General features: G+C 49.0%; 1 protein-coding gene and 1 pseudogene across 5 annotated transcripts; both read right to left on the reverse strand.

The window, feature by feature from the left end:
* Positions 1 to 63: 63 nt before the first annotated feature.
* Positions 64 to 3,426, reverse strand: NRM (nurim). 5 transcript variants are annotated; one of them, XR_004184260.1, is made up of 4 exons: positions 3,141 to 3,298; positions 2,330 to 2,548; positions 1,597 to 1,773; positions 64 to 961 (listed from the first exon to the last, which is right to left on the reverse strand). XR_004184260.1 is itself a non-coding variant. In XM_003897310.5 (4 exons), the coding sequence occupies exons 1-4, from the start codon at positions 3,271 to 3,273 to the stop codon at positions 680 to 682; spliced, it is 789 nt and encodes a 262-aa protein (XP_003897359.1). In that variant the 5' UTR covers positions 3,274 to 3,426; the 3' UTR covers positions 64 to 679. The 5 variants fall into 5 exon arrangements, 4 of the variants coding, with proteins under 4 accessions (XP_003897359.1, XP_009202997.1, XP_021792775.1 ...); XM_003897310.5 differs by having other exon boundaries at positions 2,352 to 2,548; positions 3,141 to 3,426; XM_009204733.3 differs by lacking the exon at positions 1,597 to 1,773 and having other exon boundaries at positions 2,352 to 2,548.
* Positions 3,427 to 7,950: 4,524 nt separating this feature from the next.
* On the reverse strand, positions 7,951 to 8,912 carry LOC101000591 (annotated as a pseudogene).
* Between the last annotated feature and the right edge of the window lie 1,343 nt (positions 8,913 to 10,255).

Below are 10,255 nucleotides of genomic sequence, written 5' to 3' on the forward strand. Positions count from 1 at the left end.
TCTGGCTTTCTTTTCCAAACTCAGCCCTGCAGCTTGGGAGACACTGACAGACTGCATGCCATATGTAGAAAAATCAGGCTGACTTTTATTTTCCTGCAGAGCATCTTCCTCGGGAGAGCAGGGAGCCCCAAGTCATCGAGTTAAGAGCAGGAGAATACCCTTGACTAGGTTGGGGTCTAAGCACAGAGGCAGGGCCTAAGGAGGTGCAGAGACTAGGCCCAGGAGTGGTGAGGCAAGGTGTGGGGCCTGGAGGGACAGCTATGACCATTGAACTTGCAGACCCTGGTCCAGCTTCTTGGAGTGGAAGCCGGAGGTGGAGAAGGGGACCCCTGAGGCACAGAGGCAAGTAACAGTGCCAGGGGAATGGTCAGGGCAGATCCTTTCCTTCTCAGGAGGCTGTTGAGGGCGAAAGTGTCATGCCCCAAACAGTGAGGGGACAGATGAGTTCCATACCCCGCTCTTCCTTGCTAGTGAGAAGTGGACCTTGGAGTTCAGTGGCTGAAACTCAGAATTTAGGGTGTGGAGCTGGACCCAGAGAATAAAGTCTCAAGTAGTGGAAGGGGTAGCTCCTTCAGTCCATGAATTTGGGCCTCTGGTGTGAAGCAGCCATGGCCTGGATGTTAAGGATTTAGAATTCAGGGGGAGAGGAAGAACAGCGCTTGTAACCAGAGTGAGCTCCTCACTCTGCCTCCCCATCCTGGGGCCGAGAGAGCAGGTGGAGTTTTCTTTGTAGTTGGGCCCGGAGGTAGCGGAGGTCTTGCTGATCAAGCCCATGAGCCAGGCCCAGGTAGAGGGTAAGGAGGAGAGCAAGGAGGAGACGGTCCATGCCCAGGGTAGGCACCACCCACAGCACTGTCAGCAGCTCCACACACACTGGGTGGCGCAGGTGAGAGAAGAGTCTGAGAGCCCGGGGAGACTTCAGGGCCAGAGGCTCGCCCAGCCCCAGCACATGGTAGTATACCTAAGAGGGAGAAGAGTTTAGAAATTGAGTCAAGGCCGGGCGCGGTGGCTCAAGCCTGTAATCCCAGCACTTTGGGAGGCCGAGACGGGCGGATCACGAGGTCGGGAGATCGAGACCATCCTGGCTGACACGGTGAAACCCCGTCTCTACTTAAAAAAAAAAATACAAAAAACTAGCCGGGCAAGGTGGCGGGCGCCTGTAGTCCCAGCTACTCGGGAGGCTGAGGCAGGAGAATGGCGTGAACCCGGGAGGCGGAGCTTGCAGTGAGCTGAGATCCGGCCACTGCACTCCAGCCTGGGCGACAGAGCGAGACTCCGTCTCAAAAAAAAAAAAAGAAATTGAGTCAAGCCCTTTTCTCAGCTTGGGTGCTTCTTTCCTCCTCTTCCAGGCACCAGCCTCTTCTAGAACTCAGGCCCAGGAACCCCTCTTCTGAGACTTGGATCCCTGATCCTGACTTATGATCCATGTACCTTCCCCAGGCCCAGGAGGCCCATGGTTGCTGTCCTTCTGAGGGAAGGGTCATGAGGGAGAATCAAGGAGACAGTAGAAGAGCATGGGAGGAGGGAAACCCTTGAAAGGGAAAGAGTAGTTCTAAAACGGGTCAGAGGTTGTAGGTAGGGATCTCAGAGCCTCACCTGTTTGAGGCCCATGAGCTCAGCATAGTCAAAGACGAGAAGGATGCTGAAGATGAGAAGCCAGGAGATGACATGGAGCACAAAGCACAGGAGGGGCACCCAGGTGGCCCATGGCTCAGCCTGAGCCTCCCACAACACAGGGCCTCGGGGTACGGGCTCCCAGTACCGCATCACCAGCTGTGGAAGGATAAGGGGCTTCATATCCCAGTGGCCTACCCTGCCCGACCTTGGGAGACCCGGATCCAGAGCTGCCCCCACCACAGGCTAGCCTGCAACTCTCCCCCACCTCTCTCCTAAGCATCACCACCAAATATTCACCATGTGGAGGGTGCATGCTGGGTGAGGTCCCAAAGATGTAAGGATGGCCTGTCTCCACCCTGAGAATTTACAGAACAGATGGGGTGACCTGATAGCTACACAAAGTAGTAGCCTATGCCAACCACCCAATGAGAAGACAGACAAGGCCTCTTCAGACCTAGGGAAGTGGTTTTGAAGAAAGGGTAGGACTGAAGAGAAGGGATCTCAAGCAGGACATGAACAAAGTTGCAAAGGTGAGAATGCACGTATTGTGCTTGGGGAAGGACAAGTACACCCTTCTTGATAAAAACTAGGGTATGTGCTGTGGAGGAATGGAAGCTGAGATTAGTTCCTCAGTTCTCCTCCTGAACCCATATTTTGCCCCTCCAATCCAGGGCACCCCTCCCACACTTGGTCTCCCTTAGGGACTTCATACCTGCAAGGCCAGGGCCTCATACCTGCAAGGCCAGGGCAGTGCAGGCCACATACAGTGACCTCTGAAGGACCCCAAAGTACCGGGATGTCCATGCCTTCACTCTTTCAGCTGCCATGAGGCTGTGCTGCCCAACAAATAGAAGTAGGAGTCCCAGATCCCATGCCAGGGGGGCAAGGATGCTGCGGTCCTGCAGGGCAGCCAGCCATCCCTGGCGGGCATCTACAGGAAGTTGAGGGAGAAAGAGACAGAAGATCGAAAAGGTGGCAAATGTTTCCCGCATCCTCATCTCCTTTTGGAGCCCCAGGCCATGTCCCTACTGCTTTCAAGAGCCTTAATGCTTCCTCTCTAGGCTGTGCCCATCTCACTTTTCCATTCCTAGTTTCTGCCCTCTTCCCTAGGCCTCCTGCAAACCTAGGGGAGAGGATTTATAGAACAATGCATGTCAGGCAGTTGCAAAAAGCATGGCTGGAGAGGCCACCGCTGGATTGCCCCTCTTATTTCGGTTCTCCAAATGCTCCTTCTTTTTAGCACTCTCAACAGCCCTCCCTACAAAACATTTTACTTAGAATACTCTGGTTATCGCCCTTTTCGGCTCCCTCAGTCCTCACTCTCCCGCCTCTCCAAAACTGTAATCCTTGAGTTCCTAATTTAGAACTCAGGTCTCCCTCCCCTGTAGCTTCTCGGCCGCTTTCAAGATTCGAGTTCCCTCTCTGGGACTTCCCCTGTCATTTGTTTCCAAGCCCCGCCCTCGATCCCTCTCCTACGGCTCCACCTTCCTACTCCCAGTTCATCCCCGATCCCTCCCGCTCACCCGGACCACCAGACTCCGGGATCCCTCCAAGAAGTGGCCGAAGGGAGGTAAAGCGCACGAACTCCACTCCGGTGCCAAAGGCCAGGATGAAAGAGGCGAGGGCAGCAGGGACCAGGAGCAGTGCAGGGGCCATGGCGAGAAATGGAGGGGTGGGGAAAGGGGCGGGGTCGGGATTCCCGCTGCCTCAGGCCCCGCCCCCGCCCCGCCCCCGCCCGAATCCAGCCCAGGAAGGCGGGGCTCCTGCACGCCACCGTCCGGCTTCCGGCCCGCCGGGCGCAGCCTTCCCCACCCAGCTGTGGATCCGTCCCGGGATGCGTGTCCCAGCCTGCGGTCTCTCCGTCACGGAAGGGAATGTTAGAATCCCGAGAGAGAGCTGTTAAGGGTAGCGGCTCTGCAGCCGCTTACGTGGGTTAAATCTCAGCTCGTCTAGTTTAACCATCCAAAATTAAAAGTTACTATTTTACCACAAAATACATTAATGTATGGAATACATTGTACAGAATACAGTGTACAGAATAAATTCTGTAACTTACTATAAAGTTGAGTTGTTGATTGGCTAGTTGCTAAGAAGGGCAAATAACTTCTCTGTAAATACTGAAAGGTTTGTTGTAATAGTGCCAGAGATTGTTGATTTGTAACCACGAGAGTAAAAATGTTAAAATATTTGTGATAGTAACCTTTGTCAGAATTAAAGATCATGCAGCTAAGGACCTTGTCGCAGTAGCTGTGCACATAGTAGGGACCTTAGATATCATTAGACTAATTCCATCAACTTATAGATAGAATAAACAGGTCCAGAGAGAGAATTGCCTGTTAGGAAGCTGCTAATCCTGTAGGCTAAGGGACCAGAAAATTGCTGAGCAGCCTCTCGCAGGCTTTACATTCCTTCTCCCTCTCCTGGGCTGAGTACTCCCACCCTCCTCTGAATGAATGCTGTTGTATGCTGTACCAGACATCTTATGTTTTCCCTTGAATTCAGTCTCCACCCTGCTTTCTGCTTCAGGAAGTTGTCCCAAATGGACGGTATCAATGAAAGTCACAGTTTTTATTGAGAAAGTCCTCTTTACACGACTGCTCCACCCTCATCTTTTTGAGCTTGGAGGTGATCACAACAGAGCTGTGGGTACTAAGGCACTGCACTATGCTTTCTGATTTCCCTACACCCTGCCCACTTCTTTGTAATTATCATTTTATTAAACTCTTCCCCAAATTATCCTAATTTGACTGTGCTATTCATTTCCTGCTAGGACCACAAATAGAGACACTTACCACACAAAGCAATGTGCTACAAGCTGTGGGGTTCATTGGAAGTGTAAGAGGCCAGACACAGTGGCTTACGCCTGTAATCCCAGCACTTTGGAATCGCTTGAACCCGGGAGGTGAGAGTTGTGATAAGCTGAGATCTCGCCACTGCACTCCAGCCTGGGCAACAGAGCAAGACTCCATCTCAATAACAATGAAAAAAAAGGAGCCAGGCATGGTGGCTCATGCCTGTAATCCCAGCACTGTGGGAAGCCGAGGCGGGTGGATCACCTGAGGTTGACTAGCCTGACCAACATGGAGAAACCCTGTCTCTACTAAAAATACAAAATTAGCCCGGCGTGGTGGTGCATGCCTGTAATCCCAGCTACTCAGGAGGCTGAGGCAGGAGAATTGCTAGAACCCGAGAGGCGGAGGCTGCAGTGAGCCGAGATCACGTCATTGCAACCCAGCCTGGGCAACAACAGCGAAACTCTGTCTCAAAAAAAAAAAAAAAAAAAAAAGGGAAAGAAAGAAATCAGGGCCTCAGGGACATGGACAATTTCAGAGTATGAAAGCTTTGAGTTGTGCAAGGGGACTAATATTTATCTGGGTCATACTGTCTGCCACCCCCACAATGGCTGTGCTTAATGTATATTATGAGATTAGATATGTTTAATAGCCAGCACAATGCTTGGCAAATCTCATGCTGTTTCTACTACACCAAAGTTTTCCAAACTTAAGTATTACTTACATGCAGAAAAGTGTACACAAGTAATCAATTTTTTTTTTTTTTCTTCCCCGGTTTTTTTTTTTTTTTTTTTTTGAGACAGAGTCTCACTCTGTCGCCCAGGCTGGAGTGCAGTGGCCGGATCTTAGCTCACTGCAAGCTCTGCCTCCCGGGTTTACGCCAGTCTCCTGCCTCAGCCTCGCGAGTAGCTGGGACTATAGGCGCCCGCCGCCTCGCCCGGCTAGTTTTTTGTGTTTTTTAGTAGAGACGGGGTTTCACCAGGTTAGCCAGGATGGTCTCGATCTCCTGACCTCGTGATCCGCCTGTCTCGGCCTCCCCAATTATTTTAAAAAAATTGAAATTCATACAACATAAAATTCACCTTTTTTTTTGAGTTGCGGTCCAGGCTGGAGTGCAGTGGTATGATCACGGCTCACTGCAACCTTGAACTTTTGGGCTCAAATGGTCATCTTGTCTCAGCCGCCTGAGTAATTGGGACTACAGGCATGTACCACCACATTCAGCTAACTTTTTATTTTTTGAAGTGATGGGGTCTCCCTATGATGCTCAGGTTGGTCTCAAACTCCTTGGCTCAAGTGATCCTGCTGCCTTAGCCTCCCAGGGTGCCACCATACCCTGCCTAACCACTTTATTTTATTTATTTATTTATTTATTTATTTATTTATTTATTTATTTATTTTTGAGACAGAGTTTCGCTCTTATTGCCCAGGCTGGAGTGCAATGGCGCGATCTTGGCTCACTGTAACCTCCGCCTCCTGGGTTCAAGTGATTCTCCTGCCTCAGCCTCCCGAGTAGCTGGGATTACAGGTGCCCACCACCACACCTGGCTAATTTTTGTATTTTTAATAGAGATAGGGTTTCACCATGTTGGCCAGGCTGGTCTTGAACTCCTGACCTCAGGAGATCCACCTGACTTGGCCTCCCGCAGTGCTGGGATTACAGGCATGAGCCACCACGCCCAGCCTAGCCTAACCACTTTAAAGAGAATAATATAATGGTATTTAGTATATTAGTACATTAGTAATAGGTACAACCACCACCTCTATCTAGTTTCAAAACCTTTTTTTTTGAGATGGAGCTTTGCTCTTATTGCCCAGGCTGGAGTGCAATGGCTTGATCTCAGCTCACTGCAACCTCTGCCACCCAGGTTCAAGCAATTCTCCTGCTCAGCCTCCCAAGTAGCTGGGATTACAGGCATGTGCTACCATACTTGGCTAATTTTGTATTTTTAGTAGTGATGGGGTTTCACCATGTTGGTCCAGCTAGTCTTGAACTCCTGACCTCAGGTGATCCACCTGCCCCAGCCTCCCAAAGTGCTGGGATTACAGGCGTGAGCCACTGTGCTGGGCTTTCAAAACATTTTTATCACCCCAACATAAAACTCCATACCCATGAAGTTACTCCCCATTTCCCCATTTTCTCATTCCCACCTCCCCACTCCCCGTCAACAGCCACTGGCAACCACAAATCTGCTCTTGTTCTCTGTGGCTTTACCTATTCTGAATATTCCACACATGTGTAATCATATAATATGTGTTCTGTTTCTGGCTTTCCTTCACTTAGCAAAACATTTTGATGTTCATCCTCAAAATATTGTAGCATATATCAGTATTTCATCCTTTTTTATGGTCGAATAATATTTGATTATATGGGTATATCACAATTGTTTATCCACTCATTTGCTGATGAACATTTGTGTTGTTTCCATCTTTTTGGCTATTGTAAAAAGTGCTGATATGAACACTTGTGTACAAGAATTTGTTTGGACAACTGTTTTCTTTTCCTTTTTTTTTTTTTTTTTTTGGAGACAGGGTCTTGCTCTGCTACCCAGGCTGGAATGTAGTTGCACAATCATGGCTCATTGCAGCCTCAACCTCCTCCCACCTCAGCATTCCAAGTAGCTGGGATTACAGGCGTGTGCCACCACACCACAGCCGGCTAAATTTTTTTTTTTTTTTTTTTTTTTTTTGAGATGGAATCTCCCTCTACAGCCAGCTGGAGTGCAGTGGCATGATCTTGACTCACTGCAACCTCTTCTTCCTGAGTTCAAGTGATTCTTCTGCCTCAGCCTCATGGGTAGCTGGGACTACAGGCGCATGCCACCATGCCTAGCTAATTTTTGTATTTTTAGTAGAGAGGGGGTTTCACCATGTTGGCTAGGATGGTCTTGATCTCCTGACCTCATGATCCACCCGCCTCAGTCTCCCAAAGTGCTGGGATTATGGGCATGAGCCACCATGCACAGTTAATCTTTTTTTTTTTTTTTTTTGAGAGAGAGTTTTGCTCTTGTTGCCCAGGCTGGAGTGCAATGGCATGATCTTGGCTCGCCACAATCTCCGCTTCCTCGGTTCAAGCGATTTTCCTGCCTCAGCCTCCCGAGTAGCTGGGATTACCAGCATGTAGCACCAAGCCCAGCTAATTTTGTATTTTCAGTAGAGACGGGGTTTCTCCCTGTTGGTCAGGCTGGTCTCAAACTCCTGACCTCAGGTGATCCACCCACTTCGGCCTCCCAAAATGCTGGGATTATAGGCATGAGCCACCACACCCAGCTAAGTTTTGTAGCTTTTAGTAGAGATGGGGTTTCACCTTGTTGGCCAGGTTGGTCTTGAACTCCTGACCTCAGGTGATCTACCCGCCTCGCCTCCCAAAGTGCTAGGATTACAGGCATGAGCCACCGCACCTAGCCCATTTTGTATTTTTTGTAGTCACAGGGTTTTACCATGTTGCCCAGACTGGTTGCCCATGAACTCCTGGGCTCATGCAATCCTCCCGCCTCGGCCTCCCAAAATGCTGGGATTACAGGCATGAGCCACCCCACCCAGCCTGGACACCTGATTTAAATTATTTTGGGTGTATCCCTAGGAGCAGAATTGCTGGATCATTTGGTAATTCCATGTTTAACTTTCTTTTTTTCCCTCCAATTTGAGAGCAGGTACTGTTTAAGTGCTTAGATTAGAAAAACAATCACGGTAGACACCTTAGTTCATTCTTCTAAGAAGTCTGTTGATCTGGTCCTCCCTGTTGCCAGCATGTCCACTTTCTACAAAATGGATGGTCTTTTTCTTCATTCCACCTTGTGGAGAGGATAATTTCAAGGGCCACAGGAAGTTATTTGCTTCTTTGAAGCATTTTCCAACAGTATAGATCTCAAGAATCAGATCCTCCATACAGGTGATGCCATATTTACCCAGAGATCAAGCAATCACAGTATCATCTGTCAAAGTAATACGGTTCTTACTGATTTTGCCATAACCACGCTGATAGATTAGTTCATTTACTGACTTCAGATTTGGGTACCCCCATGCCATATATGGTTCTACAATCCTCAGCATGTTCACTGAAGCCTTGTTGAGCTTCACAAAGGTTCCATTGAAGATTTGACAAAGGCGAAGAAGCTTCAACACCTTTTGGACCTTTGGGCTCACACCACTGATACTGATCCCGATGACAAATGTCAGTTTGGGTTTTGCAGGTACATAGAAGTTGCCAGCTTTTCTGGCCGTCCTAGCCATTTGAATTTCAGTTCTGTACACCTGCCTATATGCCTTGTGACAGTGTTTCACTTTTTCATAGATAAGTTTCCTCCTTGCCTTTTGAAGCATCTTTTGGGCAAACTTCTTTCTCAGGCCTTTGATCTTCAACTGTGGGAAATTCCTTCGCTTTTTAAGGGTTTCTGGCATAGCAGGAACCTCCTTCTTTTTTTCCTTTTTTTTTTCTTTTTTGAGATGGGGTCTCACTCTGTCTTCCATGCTGGAGTGCAATGGCGCGATCTCGTCTCAATGCAACCTCCCCCTCCTGCGTTCAAGCAATTCTCCTGCCTCAGCCTCCTGAGTAGCTGGGATCAAGTCACCTGCCACCACGCCCGGCTAATTTGTTTTGTATTTTTAGTAGAGACGAGGTTTCGTCATATTGGTCAGGCTGGTCTGGAACTCCTGACCTCAGGTGACTTGCCCACCTCGGCCTCCCAAAATGTTGGGATTATAGGTGTGAGCCACCACACCCTGGCCCTCTCCTTTTTCTTTACGACACCCTACATGGTTCCAGCCAGAAAATAAGTTACTTTTTTTTTTTTTTTTTGAGACAGAGTCTCACTCTGTTGCCCAGGCTAGAGTGCAGTGGCGCGATCTCAGCTCACTGCAAGCTCTGCCTCCTGGGTTCATGCCATTCTCCTGCCTCAGCCTCCTGAGTAACTGGAACTACAGGCGCCCGCCACCACGCCTAGCTATTTTTTTATATTTTTAGTAGAGTTGGAGTTTCTCCGTGTTTGCCAGGATGGTCTCTATCTCCTGACCTCATGATCCACCCGCCTCAGCCTCCCAAAGTGCTAGGATTACAGGCGTGAGCCACTGCACCCGGGCTTTTTTTTTTTTTTTTTTTTTTTAGGTGGAGTCTTGCTCTATCACCCAGGCCAGAGTGCAGTGGCACAATCTCAACTCACTGCAACCTCCACTTCCCAGGTTCTAGCAATTCTTCTGCCTCAGCCTCCCAAGTAGCTGGGATTGCAGATGCCTGCCACCATGACTGGCTAATTTTTGTATTTTTAGTAGAGATGGGGTTTCACCATGTTGGCCAGGCTGGTCTCGAACTCCTGACCTCAGATGATCCACCTGTCTTGACTTCCCAAAGTGCTGGGATTACAGACATGAGCCACCATGACTGGCCTTTTATTTTTCTGAGACAAGGTCTCACTCTGTTGCCCAGGCTGAAGTGCAGTGGCTTGATGTTGGCTCACTGCAGCCTTGACCTCCTGGGCTCAAACAATTTTCCTCTCAGCCTCCCAAGTAGCTGGGACCATAGATGTGTGCCACCATGCCCGGTGAATTTTTGTATTTTTGGTAGAGACAAGGTTTTGTCATGTTGCCCAGGCTGGTCGTGAACTCCTGAGCTCAAGTGATCTGCCCGTCTTGGCCTCCAAAGTGCTGGGATTACATGTGTGAGCCACTGTGCCCATCCATATGTTTAACTTTTTGAGGAACCATCAAACTGCTTACCACAAAGGCTGAACCATCTAATATTCCTACCAGCAATGTATAAGGATTCTAATTTCTCCACATCCTTGTAATCAACTTTTAAATTTTAAATTTGGCTGGGCACGGTGACTCAAGCCTGTAATCCCAGCACTTTT

Source organism: Papio anubis, chromosome 6, assembly GCF_008728515.1.
Source record: "Papio anubis isolate 15944 chromosome 6, Panubis1.0, whole genome shotgun sequence".
In the NCBI taxonomy this organism is placed as follows: Eukaryota; Metazoa; Chordata; class Mammalia; order Primates; family Cercopithecidae; genus Papio; species Papio anubis.

Coding starts and splice junctions, on each gene's coding strand:
- NRM (XM_003897310.5), bottom strand. CDS start 3,273: ATGGCCCCTGCACTGCTCCTGGTCCCTGCTGCCCTCGCCTCTTTCATC. Junction 2,549..3,140: donor CCCGGAGTCTGGTGGTCCGG/GTGAGCGGGAGG, acceptor AACTTCCTGTAG/ATGCCCGCCAGGGATGGCTG. Junction 962..1,596: donor AGCTCATGGGCCTCAAACAG/GTGAGGCTCTGA, acceptor TCTCCCTCTTAG/GTATACTACCATGTGCTGGG.